This window comes from Mchenga conophoros, linkage group LG3 (assembly GCF_057382185.1).
Source record: "Mchenga conophoros isolate Kocher_MC1m ecotype Shallow Benthic linkage group LG3, M_conophoros_male_GT1.1, whole genome shotgun sequence".
Classification (NCBI taxonomy): domain Eukaryota; kingdom Metazoa; phylum Chordata; class Actinopteri; order Cichliformes; family Cichlidae; genus Mchenga; species Mchenga conophoros.
Window position 1 is genome coordinate 61,207,506 of NC_140528.1, and position 18,943 is coordinate 61,226,448.

The window sequence follows — 18,943 nt, forward strand, 5'->3', positions numbered from 1 at the left end:
GGCTATGGCGGAGCTTCCACAGAGGCCAGCAGGTGGATGAGGGAAATGGGAGGCAGGAGGAGGAGAGACCGGAGGCGGCCACCGGTCCCAGTGTCAGGTGAACTGAACTTCAGGTAAGAAGTTATCACCTGCAGTCTATCTGGGTCAGATGTAAACCAAGTTCAGGTGTAGTTTATTTTCATTATGCTTACTTTTTACAGTCAGTTACAATAACTCGTACTGTGTACTAGCTAGCATGACAGAGTTTCGTCCCGTATTCAGAGAAAATATTACGCGTTTTGTATTGAGCTGAAAAGGAAGCGATTTGTTCCATACCTTAGCTGAAATTAAAAAGACACAAAGCTGGAGTTATTATGTGTCTTTGCTGTGCAGTTGCCTCTTCTTCTCTCATGCTCAGACCACACTCCACCACACAGACTTGCATTGTACTAACTTTTTACTAAGTGTCCGTTGTATTATGAAAGTTTGCTCTACTAAACTAATGTACACAGCCGCACATGCCAGGGTGTGTTTGAGATATGGTCAGTCACAGAGAAATAGAGACAAAAACTGTTCTTTTATTCCAATACATCACTTTTTTGAAGCACATTCTCTGGTGTCGACTGACACTTCTCCCCAGCATGTGTTACAACCCACCCTGATTGTGGAGTAGGTGATAACAAAGGAACACCATGTATTTAACATTAACACACAAGGTCTGTGGTATTCTTGCAGGGCTTTGAATGGTTGACATTTATAGGGAAAAAATGGGTAATTTGTGTAAAGGTTTGTGACCTCTAGCACAAAAATTAATTGTGTTATGGGTGCTGGAGCAAAATGTGTTACAACCATACCTGGTCTCCCCTAAAACACGCAAACTAACAAAACAAAAAAAAAACCCCAAAAAATATGGGGGAATATCTCTAAGAAACAGCTGGAAACCATTTCTAAAATCATACTTTAGATGCAATAAAAATAACATACTTTAAACAAAGTAGACTTCTTGTTTTTTGAATATGAATTTCCACATGTGCGCAAGATTCAACTCTAGTGATCAGTACTACTATACGCAATGACCGGATCACTGGATGAGACTGTTGTGACCTTACCTGCAGCTCCCATCTTTACATCAGAGTAAATGGCACTCTCCTCCGCTCTACGAAGCCTCCCTGTCACGATAATGAAATCCACAAAGGAAAAAAAAAAAAAAATTATATATATATATATGTATGTATATATATATATACATACATATATACATACTAGGGGTGCAACGATACTCGTAGCGATATTGAACCGTTCGATACAGTGCTTGCGGTTCGGTACGCATATGTATCGAACAATACAAATTTTTTTATTTATTTTATCAACTTTCCTTCTAACGATCCTGTCTGTGTTGAGCACTCAGTGGATCTGCGCTCGACAGTGCAGCCTAGGCGGAGTAGTCGAACGCAGATTCACTGAGCGCAGGGCAAGCTAGCCAGACAAGTTAAGCTCTCGTTGCAACATGGAAAATTGAACCTCCCCCACCCTCATTCAGATGTGGCATTTGGAACTATTTTGGTCTTCATGTGACGTATGACCCTGAAGGTAAGCACGTCATGGACTAAAGTAAAACAGTATGTTGGATGTGCCACGCAAAGCTCAATTACATTGGTGGGAACTAGTGTGTTAGCGCAGTTAGCTCGTTAACGTGTTGGCCGTCCAGCCCCAGGCAAAAGAGAAGTGGAAGCAGACAAAAACAAAAAGCAGGCATGCTACAAACTTTACCCGAGTCATTTAGACAGCCGTTAGCACATGATTCTCCTTATGGGGACCTAATATGTTGAATATAACCCAGAAGAAGCATATAGTATAGTTTTTATTTTGGAAAGAGCCATTTCTCTGTAATAAACTCTCTTTTCCAAAGATGAGTGATTCCTCAATCAGATACAGGGCTCGCAAAATCGCTAGCCCCGGGACGTCGGGCTAGCGATTTTGCGGGCTATCATAGGAAGGAAAAATATATGTCAATGCTTTTGCATTCTTTCGGAAATGTAGCTGGGTAATTATGTCATTGGCATCGGTGAGCCACTGTCAATATGTGACATATTGAAATCGCGTTTGAATTTGCGCTTGTTTTTTGCTTTCACTTTGCAAACTGTGTATAGAGAGCGACAGCACTGATTGGTGAGTGACGATAATTTGCGCACCAATTCCTCTGACATCGTCTTATCAATCGTTAGCTTACTATGCAAACATGACAAGTGAAATCTCCCGCAGCAAGCTTAAACATTTGAGAGGTTGATCACACAGAGAATCGCTCAGCGTTATGTGAGTGCGTGTGTAAAAGCAGCAGGATATATATTTTAGTTCTGCTGAGCCAAATAAGACAGGTCAGGGTGAAGAAGTGACCACAAAACGGAAAAGTTTTGACAAATCAGACTATAAGGCAAAAAGAAAGTGCAGCTTTATGGTTTCATGGACAAAAGAATTTCTGTGGCTGCGATATGACGAGCTAAATAACCAGGGGTGCACATAAGTGGTCCACAGGTGCGCATTCGCTGTCAAAATAAAAAACGCGCACAAGATAAGAAGTTAATATTATATAATTATACAATATTATACTTTAATGTATAATATTGTAAAGGAAACAAAGCAGGAAACAAAACATCAATCAAAAAATTGCTCTCTTTTTTATTCGGGCTACTTAAATTTATTTTGGGCTACCAAAAACTGAAGAGTCCCTGCCCGAAGGGGTACCAGGGATTTTGAAATTTTGCGAGCCCTGAGATATATATATATATTTTTTTATTACTTTTTTGTTTCAGCAACATAAAATTTAAAAACTGTACTTTTTAGTTAAAATATATATTTATAATTTTAATAAATGACAAATTAAAAAGGCATGAACATTTTTTTTGTATCGAAAAGATATCAAACCGTGACAAGAAAGTATCGAACCGAACCGTGAATTTTGTGTATCGTTGCACCCCTAATACATACATATATACATATATATACACATATATACGTACACACACACATATATATATATACACACACACACACACACACACACACACATATATATACAGGGAGTGCAGAATTATTAGGCAAGTTGTATTTTTGAGGAATAATTTTATTATTGAACAACAACCATGTTCTCAATGAACCCAAAAAACTCATTAATATCAAAGCTGAATGTTTTTGGAAGTAGTTTTAGTTTGTTTTTAGTTTTAGCTATTTTAGGGGGATATCTGTGTGTGCAGGTGACTATTATTGTGCATAATTATTAGGCAACTTAACAAAAAACAAATATATACCCATTTCAATTATTTATTTTTACCAGTGAAACCAATATAACATCTCCACATTCACAAATATACATTTCTGACATTCAAAAACAAAACAAAAACAAATCAGCGACCAATATAGCCACCTTTCTTTGCAAGGACACTCAAAAGCCTGCCATCCATGGACTCTGTCAGTGTTTTGATCTGTTCACCATCAACATTGCGTGCAGCAGCAACCACAGCCTCCCAGACACTGTTCAGAGAGGTGTACTGTTTTCCCTCCTTGTAAATCTCACATTTGATGATGGACCACAGGTTCTCAATGGGGTCCAGATAAGGTGAACAAGGTGGCCATGTCATTAGTTTTTCTTCTTTTATACCTTTTCTTGCCAGCCACGCTGTGGAGTACTTGGACGCGTGTGATGGAGCATTGTCCTGCATGAAAATCATGTTTTTCTTGAAGGATGCAGACTTCTTCCTGTACCACTGCTTGAAGAAGGTGTCTTCCAGAAACTGGCAGTAGGACTGGGAGTTGAGCTTGACTCCATCCTCAACCCGAAAAGGCCCCACAAGCTCATCTTTGATGATACCAGCCCAAACCAGTACTCCACCTCCACCTTGCTGGCGTCTGAGTCGGACTGGAGCTCTCTGCCCTTTACCAATCCAGCCACGGGCCCATCCATCTGGCCCATCAAGACTCACTCTCATTTCATCAGTCCATAAAACCTTAGAAAAATCAGTCTTGAGATATTTCTTGGCCCAGTCTTGACGTTTCAGCTTGTGTGTCTTGTTCAGTGGTGGTCGTCTTTCAGCCTTTCTTACCTTGGCCATGTCTCTGAGTATTGCACACCTTGTGCTTTTGGGCACTCCAGTGATGTTGCAGCTCTGAAATATGGCCAAACTGGTGGCAAGTGGCATCTTGGCAGCTGCACGCTTGACTTTTCTCAGTTCATGGGCAGTTATTTTGCGACTTGGTTTTTCCACACGCTTCTTGCGACCCTGTTGACTATTTTGAATGAAACGCTTGATTGTTCGATGATCACGCTTCAGAAGCTTTGCAATTTTGAGACTGCTGCATCCCTCTGCAAGATATCTCACTATTTTTGACTTTTCTGAGCCTGTCAAGTCCTTCTTTTGACCCATTTTGCCAAAGGAAAGGACGTTGCCTAATAATTATGCACACCTGATATAGGGTGTTGATGTCATTAGACCACACCCCTTCTCATTACAGAGATGCACATCACCTAATATGCTTAATTGGTAGTAGGCTTTCGAGCCTATACAGCTTGGAGTAAGACAACATGCATGAAGAGGATGATGTGGACAAAATACTCATTTGCCTAATAATTATGCACCCCCTGTATATATATATATATATATATATATATATATATATATATCTATATATATATATATATATATATATATATATATATATATATATATATATATATATATATATATACAGGGTGGGCCATTTATATGGATACACCGTAATAAAACGGGAATGGTTGGTGATATTAAAGTCCTTTTTGTGGCACATTAGTATATGTGAGGGGGCAAGATGGGTGGTGACCATGGTGGCCATTTAGAAGTCGGCCATCTTGGATGCAACTTTTGTTTTTTCAATAGGAAGAGGGCCATGTGACACATAAAACTTATTGGTAATGTCACAAGAAAAACAATGGTGTGCGTGGTTTCAACGTAACTTTATTCTTTCATGAGTTATTTACAAGTTTCTCTTTGTTCACAGCCATTGACATGTCGAGGAGGTTAACACGTGAGGAGCGGATCGAAATTGTGTTGATATCTGGTGAACGCAGTAACCGGGTCATTGCAGCAGATTTCAATGCAACACCCTACGAGACCACCCATCTTCCATGCTACAGTTAGCAAACTGCTTGCTCAGTTTTGTGAAACTGGTTCAGCGTTGGATTTGCCAAAATGTGGACGCAAGAAAACTGTCACTAATGAAGAAACATCAGTGGCTGTCCTAGCTTCACTCAGCAAGAGCCCACAGCGTAGCACTCGCCGCATGTCACTGGAGAGTGGCATTAGTCGAACATCCCTTCGGCGGATATTAGCTACTCACAAATGGCACCCTTACAAACTCCAGCTACCCTCAGTTCACGCAGAAGATTTTGTTCAGTGATGAGGCAAACTTTTATGTGAATGGTGAAGTTAACAAACAAAACCACCGCTATTGGTCTGACACTAACCCAGATTGGATGGATCCCTCCAAGACTGTTGGAACAACAAAAGTGATGGTCTGGTGTGGTATATGGGGTACAACGATAGTGGGTCCATTCTTCATCAAGGGAAACCTCAAGGCCACTGGATATTTGAAATTGCTACATGATGATGTGTGTCCCTCTTTATGCACTGAAGCTGGCACGTTCCCTGAGTTTTTCCAGCAAGATCGTGCACCACCAAATTATGGGTGCCAGGTCCGAGCATTCCTATTTGAACAGTTTCCTGGAAAGTGGATTGGTCGTCGTGGGCCAGTTGAATGGACCCCAAGGTCTCCCGATCTGACCCCCTTAGACTTTTATCTTTGGGGTCATCTGAAGGCAATTGTCTATGGTGTGAAGATGTGCAGCACCTGAAACTACGGATACTGGATGCCTGTGCTGGCATTTCTCCTGCGGTGTTGCTATTAGTGTGTGAAGAGTGGGAGAAGAGGGTTGCATTGACAATCCAACACAATGGGCAGCACATTGAACACATTTTAAAAGTGGTCAGAAACTTGTAAATAACTCATGACAGAATAAAGTTACGTTGAAACCAAGCACACCATTGTTTTTCTTGTGATATTACCAATAAGTCTGATGTGTCACATGGCCCTCTTCCTATTGAAAAAACAAAAGTTGTATACAAGATGGCCGACTTCTAAATGGCCACCATGGTCACCACCCATCTTGAGGAGTTTGCCCCCTCGCATATACTAATGTGCTACAAACAGGACTTTAATATCACCAACCATTCCCATTTTATTACGGTGTATCCATATAAATGGCCCACCCTGTATATACACATTCAAGTACAAACACTGAATGAGACTGTTGTGACTGTACCTGCAGCTCCTGTCTTCACATTAGCATAAACAGCACTCTGCTCTGGTTTTTGATGCTTCCCTGTTAAGATGATCGAATCCACAAAAGAAAAATAATTAATACGTTTTTAAACATTTCAAAAACATTTTTTCTACATTTTATATGTTTTGTGTACTCACACTTATTTCCAAAGTTTTCCAGTTCAATATTAGAGTAAATGACATCTCGGGGTTTATCTGCACCTAAAATGTTCATATTTTTGTTACACAATTGTAAACCAATGACAGCGTACCAGTTACCTTAAATTCTTTTATTGCATGTAGTCTGTTGGTTATTTAGATGTTTGTCCAACTGAATTTTGATAAATGTTCTTCAAAAAACTGCTGAGGACAAACTGAACCTACATCATGTAAAGGTTAATGGAGATCGGGAAAGACCAGATGTGGGGAAGACAAGTGTCCTAGGGTCAGCTGTGGGGACAGTAGGGAGACCTCCACCCGTTGCTCCACCACCACAAGATGTTCCATGATTAATGGAGCAAAACATCAATGAAGGGTGGCTCCCAGCTGATGACCCTTCAGCTACCATGATGTAACCGTTGGAGGTGCAACAGGTAACAATGTGTAGCAGGTAACTTCCTGCCTGTGCTTCCTTCAAGGTCCCTGAATGGTTGACCCGGGTTTTGATGTTTTGCTTTCTCTGGTTTTCTAGTTTTCGATCATTCTTAGTTTCATAGTTCTGTATTTTGTATTGTTGACATTCTCGTTTTCTCGTATGATGTTATGTTTACATTACAGTTATCTGTCTATTTGGTTAATGAGAGGTTGTTTATCCCCTTGTGTTCTCACTCTGTTCTTTCTCTCTGGTCTCCATGTTTTGTCTACTGTCTGCATCAAGCTCGTGTGTCTTAGTCCAGGTCTCAGTGTCAGTCATTTCCTGTTTTATTTTGGTCTCTGTTCTCGTCTGTATCTTGGGTCTAGTTTTACATCCTCCATAGTCATTCTGTTAACCTCTTTTCCATTAGTAACTACTCAGGTCAGGTCACCATGGTTTTCAGGGTTTTCCATCAGGTCATAGTTCCTGTTTAGAGATGGACCGATCCGATATTACGTATCGGTATCGGTCCGATACTGACCTAAATTACTGGATCGGATATCGGAGAAAAATAAAAAATGTAATCCGATCCATTAAATATCACGAAAGCACCTCGCAAAACTTGCAACACGCCGTAACTCACCTCAGAACGTTAGCACGTCGGAGCCGTATGCGTCACGTGATAGAGCGGCTGTGGCATGCGGGACCTGTCGGTGGTCTGGATAGCATTTGGAGCTTCGCTAGCAACCCGGCATTTCATCTCCGACAAAGTTATCCCCAAGAGAAGTAAAGCAAGTGTGTAAGTCCATCTCTGAATGTTTGTAAAGCATTCCTGCGTTAAGCTTAACAAGCGACTGCCTCTTCTTGCTGCTACTTCAATCATGAAACTGCTTAATGATCAGCTGATCGGCTTTTCTGTCGCGAGTCCGTCTCTCTTGTTTGTTTTTGGCCCACTTTGCACCAGAAAGAGGAAACCAGCGGCTGAACAACAGCAGCACGTTTAAGCTTGATAAGCTGTTGTTAGAATTTATTTAATATTACTTTCTACACCAGGATCTTTTTCTACGTAGCTGACGCTGGTAACTGTGCAGGGGCGGATCTAGCAAAGTTTAGCCAGGGGGGCCGATAGGGCATTAACAGGGAAAAGGGGGTACAAAGACATACTTTTCTTTCTTATTCTCATTTAAAATGTCTAGCTTTTAATAAATAATTATCTGACACCCAAAGTTTTAATTTGATGTAAAAGGAATAGAAGTCAATTACTGTATATAGTGACTATTAAGTCTAATATATATACCCTAGTAAGCTATAGTACTTTTTCCTTTGGGACGGTACCATCTGTGCAGTCTGCAATTTTGTTGAAGAAAGATGTTGAATCTATTTAATATTTCTTGAAAAATAATTGATTTCTGTGCATTTTTTTTCACACTGCATCAAATTAAGGTTGATTACGTCGATTAAGCATCATGAGGTGGCGTGTGAGGGGTGGTTCCCTATTTTTTATTTATTTATTTTTGTTGTTGCTGGGAGTTGGAACCCTATTAGTTAGGTTGCTTAATATTTACGCTAAGTACTCTTTAAAATACCAGAATAGGGAGGATGGTGTAGGTTTAAGTTTATTAGATTGATCAGTATTGCTGAACTATGAAACATTTTTTTTGCATACAGGTATAACAGAATAGCTTTAGTGTAGTTGTTGTTTTAAACTTGAATATGAACTTATACAAAATGCAGCAAGATATTTAAAAAAACAGTTTTGTTGATTAAAAAACACTATATCGGATTCATATCGGTATCGGCAGATATCCAAATTTATGATATCGGTATCGGTATCGGACATAAAAAAGTGGTATCGTGCCATCTCTATTCCTGTTACCAGGTACTTTTTCAGTATTTACTCAGCCGGAGTTCCAGGCGACCCGAGGCGATCCCAAAATATGACGTCATCAGCCTGCATCCCACTGATTGGCTGGTCAGTGGCATCACTTGATGACTTATGAGAGTATTTCGTTGATGAAAATAAAAAGAGCCATTTTTGAAACCCAACAATGAGGAAAACAGCTGCAAAAGCAACATCATGGTCCCAGAGTGTGACGAAAATTCGCAGACTGAGCAGCAGGTTTATCATCGCCTCAACGTCCACCTTCATTGTAGTGTGTGTGAGACGCATACTAATTACGTCATAGGATGCTCAGCCACGTTGCTATTAGGACGACCACACACATTAGGTGGTACTTGATTGTAATAGAAAACCAATCAATACGATTTGAATAGTTGTGAGTTGATCCGAGTAGGTACTAATGGAAAAGGGGCATTAGTTATCACTGTGTTCCCACCTGTTTCCCATCATCTCATTATCCTGTGTTTTATAGACTGCCTCAATCTTCCTTTACTGTCACATCCTTCATCATAGTTTGTTTTAATAAGATTTGTAGAAATTTGGTTTCTTAGTTTTTGTTTTTGTTTTATTTGGATAACTTTCTAAGTTCTGTGATAAAGTTGTGTTTTAGTTTAGTAACTGTGACAAATACTCAATGAAATGTCAATACTACTACTACTAATACTATGACTATGACTACTACTACTACTACTAATAATAATAATTATAATAATAAAAACAGAAAAGAGGCTCTTACACTTGGACTGTCTGCAGCGATACAACAAGAGCAGGAGAATAATAATGAGAGAGACTCCACAAACCAGTCCAACAATCATCCACACAGGAGATGAAGAGCTGTCAGCTCCTGACACAGTCACGTAACAAAAAACAGAAATTAATTAATAAATTATAATCTTATGAATAAATACATTTATAAAATAGAGCCAAGTGACTTTAAGAATTAAATCAGACAATCTAATGTTCCTTCTCAGTCATTGGTTTATAAAACTCCATCGCATGTTTTGATCCTGCTCACCTTTAACTGACATCCAGCTCTGTGCTGACTCTCTTCCTGAGTACTGACACTTGTAGAAACCTTCATCAGACTTTGACACTGCAGAGATCTTCAGCTCCCCTCGGGGATCATTTTGAATAAGTTTGTCATTGTGATAGAAAAACACATTGGAAAGTATTTTTTGTGTTCTCAAACTGCAGCTCAGACTAACAGAAGCTCCCTCAGTCACAGGATGAACAGGACTCACCAGGATAGGACCATTACCATCATCTGTGACACAATCACACAATTGTTTCAGTCACATCAGCTGGTGCACACTTTTAGAAAAAGCTGACAAACAATAATAAGAACAGATTGTACAAATGCTTTTCATCATGAAGATCTGATCTTGTGTATTTAAAAACTGCTGTATGTGTTTTATTTTTCCACATGAAATGACTTCACACACAGCAAAGGTGGGACAAAAGTTCATGTCACGTCTAAATCATTAACAACCAAGAAGTAAATGTATAATAACATACTCTGTACAGTGATGTTGACTGCACTGCTGAACTCTCCTGATCCAGACTCACACCAGTACACTGCAGTATCTGACTTTGATGTGTTGATGTCACATGTGGATCCAGTCATTCTCCTACAGTCAGAGAGTCGGCCGTCCTCAGAGAACTTCCTCACTCTCCACTCAGTGAAGTTTCCCTCACAGGTCAGTGAGACAGAGTCAGAGGTGAAGTGTTGCACTCTGTCAGGACTCACTGTGAGAGACGCTGCTGAATGAACATCTGGAAACAACATGCAGTGAAGAGACAAAGCTCACAGATTTTAGAATTTTTTTTATTTTTATTTTTTTAATGGCAACGATTACCTATCTCCTTATCTGTCAGGGTTTTCCTCATATTTGTCAGAGCCGTTAACTAGTTAGCATTCTCTCTTTATCTTTTTTTTTTTAAATTTCGTATTTTTGGCTGTTTTATCTATACATGCACTTTTATCTAAGTGAAAATAATTACAATTAATAAACACAAAGCTTCTTACTTTTTTTGATAGTGACAGTGTAGAGAGACAGGAAAGCAGGGAGAGTGAAAGGGGAAGACAAACAGCAAAGGGACACAGGTCGGACTGCTGCCTAGCCATACGGCATATAGGGTCACCTACTTATTTCACTGAGCTAAACATTAAACAAGTTTTAAATAAAGACTTTAATCACAATCAGAAATGAAAAGATTCAATTCTCCTTTGGGTGACCTTTGGAGGTAAACAACAGCTGCACTGGTTACAATAGAAACAAGCTGACCTGCAGACCAGACAAACTTTGGTTGACTGTGATCAGTGTGATACTCTGGGTCTCCTCTTCCAGCTCTGCACACATATCCTGCTGTGTGTGTCTGTCCATGAATGATGTAGGAGTCCTGTGCAGTCCCACTGCCATCAGGTAGCAGCTCATAACTGGAGGATTTCTCTGATAGATCAGGAACAGCTTTATACCAGTAGAAGCTCCATCCTGCAGACGGATGTTCAACCTCACAGTTCAGAGTTACTGAGGCTCCAGGACTCAGCCATGATGGAGACACAGTGAGGACAGGACGGGGTTCATCTGTTCAACAAAGATTTTCTCTCAATCTTTCGTCTCTTAACTCTGAATTCAATGTCACTAAAATGTTGACTCACAAATATTTATGATGAACTTTAAGAGTGAGACTATCTAAACATGTCAAATATCTCAACATGTACTAATAAAAACACATTTTTACAAACTGTTTCTATTTCCAGGTTAAATGAACTATGACTCTACTTACTGTCAGAAACTGTCAGTGTGACTGAATCACTCCACTCTGTTGTTTCATGCTGTGAACTTTTCATTCTGCCCTTACAGCGATAGTTTCCACTGTTGGATGATGAAGCAGATCTAATCCTGTATTCATTTTGATTTGGACCTTTTATCATGCTGTTTGTTTCCCACTCATAATCCCACTCAGTGTCTCCTCCATGGATCTCACATCTGACAGTGATCGTCTCTCCTCTGTATATCTCAGACCAGTTTGGATACAGAGTCACAACAGGCCTGATTGGGACTGTATTCAGGAAATGAACAAGTGAATGACAAAAGGGGTCAATTTCCATCAGATACTTTTCATCAGGTAGTGATTTGGGGTTCATTAACTTTGAACTCACCAGTTTTCCCAATCCTGACTGACTGGCTGTCCTCTGTGTAGTAAACTGGATCTCCTCTTCCTCCTCTGCACCTGTAGAGTCCTTCCTGTGAGACACTGATTTGTCCATTTGAGTGGAAAACTGCATCTTGTGTGGTCAGGGCTTCAGAGGATTTCTCATCTCTGTACCAGTAGTATTTCCATCCAGATGATGATGATGGGCTCACAGAGCAGGTCAGGGTCACACTGCCCCCTACTGGAACAGCTGTGTTATCAGCTCTCAGTTTGGCCTTTGGTTTATCTGCAGTTCAGTTTAGAAAAAGAACAAAAGTCAATGACTGAATCAAACCAGTTTAAATAACTTGGTGGAAATATGTCAATAATAAATATCACATAACTTTAATGGTGAAGCTGCAACAAACTGTACAACTGTCACACAAACACAACACTAATCTTTCATATTTAATTTGCTGCATTTCTAAGTTAAAAACACACATGAGGAACAATCAGTGGATTTAATGTTTCTTAGTGGATGTGGTGGAGCAGCTGAGACAGATTCAGCATTTGTTCTGCATTTCATCTTTCATGTATTAGAGCTGCACAGCAAAGAAGTTACTCTCATATGTTTTGTTCTCTTCACTGTGAATAAAAAGCTGCTGTTCAGGTTTTTGTTGTTGGAATAAAAACTAAACATTTTACTGACCAACATGAAAGACAGTTATAAAACTGTAAGAAAGAAGAAGTGCTTTTTCCTTATTTAGATACTCTGGATGAAAGATCTTACATGATACAGTCAGTGTGATGATATCACTCCACTCTGAGAAGAAATAGTCCCTTCTGCCCCGGCAGCTGTATCCTCCACTGTCAGACTCAGTAGCTCTGATGATTCTGTATTCATTGGATGTTTCAGGTATGTTTGACTGGCCTCGTCTCCATTCATACGTCCACTGAGCTCCTTCACCTCCCTGAATCTCACATCTGACAGTGACTGTCTCACCGCTGTATATCTGAGTCCAGGATGGCTGCAGGGTCACAGTGGGCTTACTGGGAACTGTTCACAGACAAATATCCAGTTAGACACAAATAGAAACATGAAGTAATTTTGAAGCCTGATTTTCTTTTTGCTGTTGTTCAGAGGAGAAAGATTTACTGCATCCTGGTGACACTTTGACTGTAAATGAAGTTGGATTTAAAAATCAGTGTTTACGTTTATTTACCATGTGGTACACGTGTGTGGTGGCCCACCGGTGTATCTGACTCACACAGCCTGTTTTCCACACACTCCACATTTATAAAGTGATCTACAAATCCTAACATTACAGCTAACAGCTGCATTTTCCCTTTGAAGAACCACTTACAGCTACAGAGACAGGGAGTGAAGGTGGACAGTATATCCTTGTTTTTATGGCAACAAATTTACCTTGAAAGTGGTGCAACTGTGTATAATATGATTCACAAGCAGAAAGTAAGATTTACAGATGTGTGCAGTGATTTGTGTGCAACTTTCCAGTTCACACAAACTATTGTACAAATGTGTCGACACAAACCTGAGTAACTGCTGATCATTGAGGCACAAATTTTAACGTCTGGATTGTTTTTCAGATTTCTTTCTTTAAAATTCATCGTCCATAATTAAGGATGATAATAAATATACTTAATAAAATACAAGATGTCTTAATAAGAAGAAGAGCTTTTTTACCTTTTAAGAACTTTTTAACAAAAACTTTAAAGAGGAGAAAAACAGCACAGGCCTGTGCAGGCCTACTTTAAATAAAGCATCATTCTGCAGGTCAGTTTGAGTTCAGAATAAGTAAATAAAATGTAGCTGTGGTCCAATAATTGTAAAATAAGAAGAACTAGAAAAATTTGCATTTCCTGCGAAAATGCAGTGTGGATGCTTAAAGCTGAAGCTGTATGCAAAAAGTAGCTGAAAAAGCTGAAAAGTTGCAGAAATTGTAAAAACTTTGCAGAAGCAAAAGAAGTTTGCTAAAATGGAATAACTTAGCAGAACTGCAATATCTTAGAGGAAACATAATACTTGGCAGAAATACAATAGCATAGCAGAATTTAGCAGAAATATTGTAACTTACCAGAAACATGATAACTTCTCAAAAATACAAGAATTTAGGAGAAATAGTATAAGATAACAGAAAGAATATATTTAGCCAAAAATACTTAAACATTACAGAAACACTATGATTTAGAAAAATAGTACAACAGAGCAGAAATATTGTGATTTACCAGAGACACTGTGATGAACTATGAATATTGTAATTTTAAATTGAGACTATGTTTTAGCACAAATATTATAATTTGGCAGAAATACTATCATTTAGCAGAAATACTATATTAAGCACAAATCCTATAAAAAGCAGAAATGGTATGATTTAGCAGAAATACTGTATTTAGCACAAGTACCGAAAAGTACCAGAAATACTATGATTTAGCAGAATAGTAATAACTTATTGAAACACAAATGCACAGAGGGACACACAAACACAGGCTCTAATCCAGTCAACCAGTCTAACTATGTTCAATTTAAATCCTACAATGACATGCTGTCAAATAAGGGCAGGGTCCTCTCTCTCCCACTAAACACACACACACACACACACACACACACACACACACACACACACACACACACACACACACACACACAGGGAGAGAGGACTAAGTTTCTAGGTCAGCCTGGGAGCTGCTGAATTTGAATCCACCAATCAGAGAGGCTGTTTACGTTTTCCCGCCAAAACAGGTGCATCTTTTTACACACGCAGCACAGAGACATAGACCTGCTTCTTTCAGTTTATTTCACATAGTGAGGATTCCCCTCAAACAAATGACCATAATTTCCTAACCATAGGGGCTAGAGCGGTCATTCTTACACCGTTTTGTTCAGACGAGTTGGGGGAATCTTCAAGTGTTGACAATTTATCATTAAAATATGAATTTTTAGAGATATATGACATGGATGACTTGTTGACTTAGAAGCCACGAATTCCCCAATATGCAAATTTGAATACCTGGAGCCCACATACATGATTGGCTGGCTGGGAAGCTGTGCAGGCCCTGATTTGTGGATTTGAATTCCTCAGCCCTCAGATATGATTGGCTGGCTTAGAAGCCATGAAGGTGCCCAATATGCAAATTTGAATGCCTCAGGACACATATATGATTGGCTGGGAAGCCGTGCAGGCCCTGATTTGAAAATTTGAATTTCTCAGTCCTCACAGAGGATTGGCTGCCTGGGGACCTGGCAGAAATATATAGAAATACTATGATTAAGCATAAATACTACATTTAGTAGAAATACTATGTTTTAGCACAAATACTATAAAAAGCAGAAATACTATAATTTAGCAGAAATACTATATTAAGCACAAATCCTATAAAAAGCAGAAATACTATATTAGGTACAAATCCTATAAAAAGAAGAAATACTATATTAGGCACAAATCCTATAAAAAGCAGAAATACTATATTAGGCACAAATAGTATAAAAAGCAGAAATACTATAATTTAGCAGAAATACTATGTTTGGCACAAATCCTATAAAAATAATAAATACTATAATTTAGCAGAAATACTATATTAGGCACAAATCTTATGAAAAGCAGAAATAGTATGATTTAGCAGAAATACTGTATTTAGCACAAGTACCGAAAAGTACCAGAAATACTATGATTTAGCAGAATAGTAATAACTTACAAAATTACAAATATGGAGGCATATTGAAACACAAATGCACAGAGGGACACACAAACACAGGCTCTAATCCAGTCAACCAGTCTAACTATATTCAATTTAAATCCTACAATGACATGCTGCCAAATAAGGGCAGGGTCCTCTCTCTCCCACTAAACACAAACACACACACACACACACACACACACACACACACACACACACACACACACAGAGGGAGAGAGCTGCCGAATTTAAATCCACCAATCAGAGTGGCTGTTTACGTTTTCCCGCCAAAACAGGTGCATCTTTTTACACACGCAGCAGCACAGAGAGGCACAGGATTATTGCAGCCTATTTCTCATAGTGAGGACTCCCCTCAAACAAATGACCATAATTTCCTAACCGTAGGGGCTAGAGCGGTCATTCTTACACTGTTTTGTTCAGAAGAGATGGGGGAATCTTCCAGTGTTAACAATTTATCATTAAAATGTGAATTTTTAGAGATATATGACATGGATGACTTGTTGACTTAGAAGCCACGAATTCCCCAATATGCAAATATGAATGCCTGAGACCACATATATGATTGGCTGGCTGGGAAGCTGTGCAGGCCCTGATTTGTGGATTTGAATTCCTCAGCCCTCAGATATGATTGGCTGGCTTAGAAGCCATGAAGGCCCCAATATGCAAATTTGAATGCCTCAGGACACATATATGATTGGCTGGGAAGCCGTGCAGGCCCTGATTTGAAAATTTGAATTTCTCAGTCCTCACAGAGGATTGGCTGCCTGGGGACCTGGCAGAAATATATAGAAATACTATGATTAAGCATAAATACTACATTTAGTAGAAATACTATGTTTTAGCACAAATACTATAAAAAGCAGAAATACTATAATTTAGCAGAAATACTATATTAAGCACAAATCCTATAAAAAGCAGAAATAGGATGATTAAGCATAAACACTACATTTAGTAGAAATACTATGTTTGAGCAAAAATCCTATAAAAAGCAGAAATACTATATTAGGCACAAATCCCATAAAAAGCAGAAATAGTATGATTAAGCATAAATACTACATTTAGTAGAAATACTATGTTTTAGCACAAATAGTATAAAAAGCAGAAATATTGTAATTTAGCAGAAATACTATATTAGGCACAAATCTTATAAAATAGCAGAAATAGTATTATTTAGCACAATAGTAATAAGTTAAACAGAAAAATTGGAAAAGCAAAATGGACAGCTGAAAAAATGCTGAACATGCTGAGGGTCCCTCAAATATACTTGTTAAATGAAAAAATCAGCAAAAAAATGCACAGGGAGAGAGAAGTAAGTTTCTAGGTCAGCCTGGGAGCTGCTGAATTTGAATCCACCAATCAGAGAGCCTGTGTACTTTTTCCCGCCAAAACATGTGCCTCTTTTTACACACGCAGCACAGAGAGGCACAGGATTATTGCAGCCTATTTCTCATAGTGAGGACTCTCCTCAAACAAATGACCATAATTTCCTAACCGTAGGGGCTAGAGCGGTCATTCTTACACTGTTTTGTTCAGAAGAGATGGGGGAATCTTCCAGTGTTAACAATTTATCATTAAAATGTGAATTTTTAGAGATATATGACATGGATGACTTGTTGACTTAGAAGCCACGAATTCCCCAATATGCAAATATGAATGCCTGAGACCACATATATGATTGGCTGGCTGGGAAGCTGTGCAGGCCCTGATTTGTGGATTTGAATTCCTCAGCCCTCAGATATGATTGGCTGGCTTAGAAGCCATGAAGGCCCCAATATGCAAATTTGAATGCCTCAGGACACATATATGATTGGCTGGGAAGCCGTGCAGGCCCTGATTTGAAAATTTGAATTTCTCAGTCCTCACAGAGGATTGGCTACCTGGGGACCTGGCAGAAATATATAGAAATACTATGATTAAGCATAAATACTACATTTAGTAGAAATACTATGTTTTAGCACAAATACTATAAAAAGCAGAAATACTATAATTTAGCAGAAATACTATATTAAGCACAAATCCTATAAAAAGCAGAAATAGGATGATTAAGCATAAACACTACATTTAGTAGAAATACTATGTTTGAGCAAAAATCCTATAAAAAGCAGAAATACTATATTAGGCACAAATCCCATAAAAAGCAGAAATAGTATGATTAAGCATAAATACTACATTTAGTAGAAATACTATGTTTTAGCACAAATAGTATAAAAAGCAGAAATACTGTAATTTAGCAGAAATACTATATTAGGCACAAATCTTATAAAATAGCAGAAATAGTATGATTTAGCACAATAGTAATAAGTTAAACAGAAAAATTGGAAAAGCAAAATGGACAGCTGAAAAAATGCTGAACATGCTGAGGGTCCCTCAAATATACTTGTTAAATGACAAAAATCAGCAAAAAAATGCACAGGGAGAGAGAAGTAAGTTTCTAGGTCAGCCTGGGAGCTGCTGAATTTGAATCCACCAATCAGAGAGCCTGTGTACTTTTTCCCGCCAAAACATGTGCCTCTTTTTACACACGCAGCACAGAGAGGCACAGGATTATTGCAGCCTATTTCTCATAGTGAGGACTCCCCTCAAACAAATGACCATAATTTCCAAACCGTAGGGGCTAGAGCGGTCATTCTTACACCGTTTTGTTCAGAAGAGATGGGGGAATCTTCCAGTGTTTACAATTTATCATTAAAATATGAATTATTAAAGATATTAGACTTCTAATGCACCATAACTGAGCAGAGCGAAGCAAAAACTGCCTTGACTTGCCCTCAAACAACGCTTTGTAACTCGAAATCTATTTGGAGTATCGATATCATTCTTTCACCGTAAGAGACAGCAGGCTTTGGTGAACAGTCATAGAAGTTTTCAGGTCTCTGTGGAAATCCAACAAAAAGTTATGACGAGAGAAAAAAGTGGTTCATTTCCACAGTTTGAAATCTGAAGAAATCTGAGCGAAGGACAAATTTCCTACCCTCAAACAAGTCCAACTCATTTCAGAACGGTAATAGGTGAGAAAGAAATTCTTGAATTGTGAGCGTCAGGAGTGTCTGAAGATATACGGGGACAAGCCTCATGTCTTAACTTTGCTTCATTAAGGAGATATGACGATTCGAATATGCCTCTCATTACAGAAATGCAGCGATGATTTTGAACAAGCTCTCCATTCACTTTATATGGAGAGTTTTCTGACATTGTGTTGGTCTGAGGAGATTTGCAAAAACTTCTATAAATCCCACAACAATGATAGTGACATTTTCTGAAAGCCAGCAAAAATACCTACGTTTTGATAT

At 38.8% G+C, this 18,943-nt stretch overlaps 1 protein-coding gene across 1 annotated transcript in view; it reads right to left on the bottom strand.

The window, feature by feature from the left end:
* The window catches only part of LOC146579874 (Fc receptor-like protein 5), a 49,916-nt gene that overhangs the window by 2,501 nt on the left and 28,472 nt on the right, over nt 1-18,943 (bottom strand). Inside the window, exons 7-13 of the mRNA XM_085268013.1 lie at nt 11,087-11,386; nt 10,317-10,574; nt 9,817-10,065; nt 9,538-9,645; nt 6,487-6,549; nt 6,329-6,388; nt 1,089-1,148 (exon numbers count right to left, since the gene is read on the bottom strand). Coding sequence (XP_085124139.1) covers nt 1,089-1,148; nt 6,329-6,388; nt 6,487-6,549; nt 9,538-9,645; nt 9,817-10,065; nt 10,317-10,574; nt 11,087-11,386 — 1,098 coding nt within the window. The remainder of the gene's footprint in view (nt 1-1,088; nt 1,149-6,328; nt 6,389-6,486; nt 6,550-9,537; nt 9,646-9,816; nt 10,066-10,316; nt 10,575-11,086; nt 11,387-18,943) is intronic.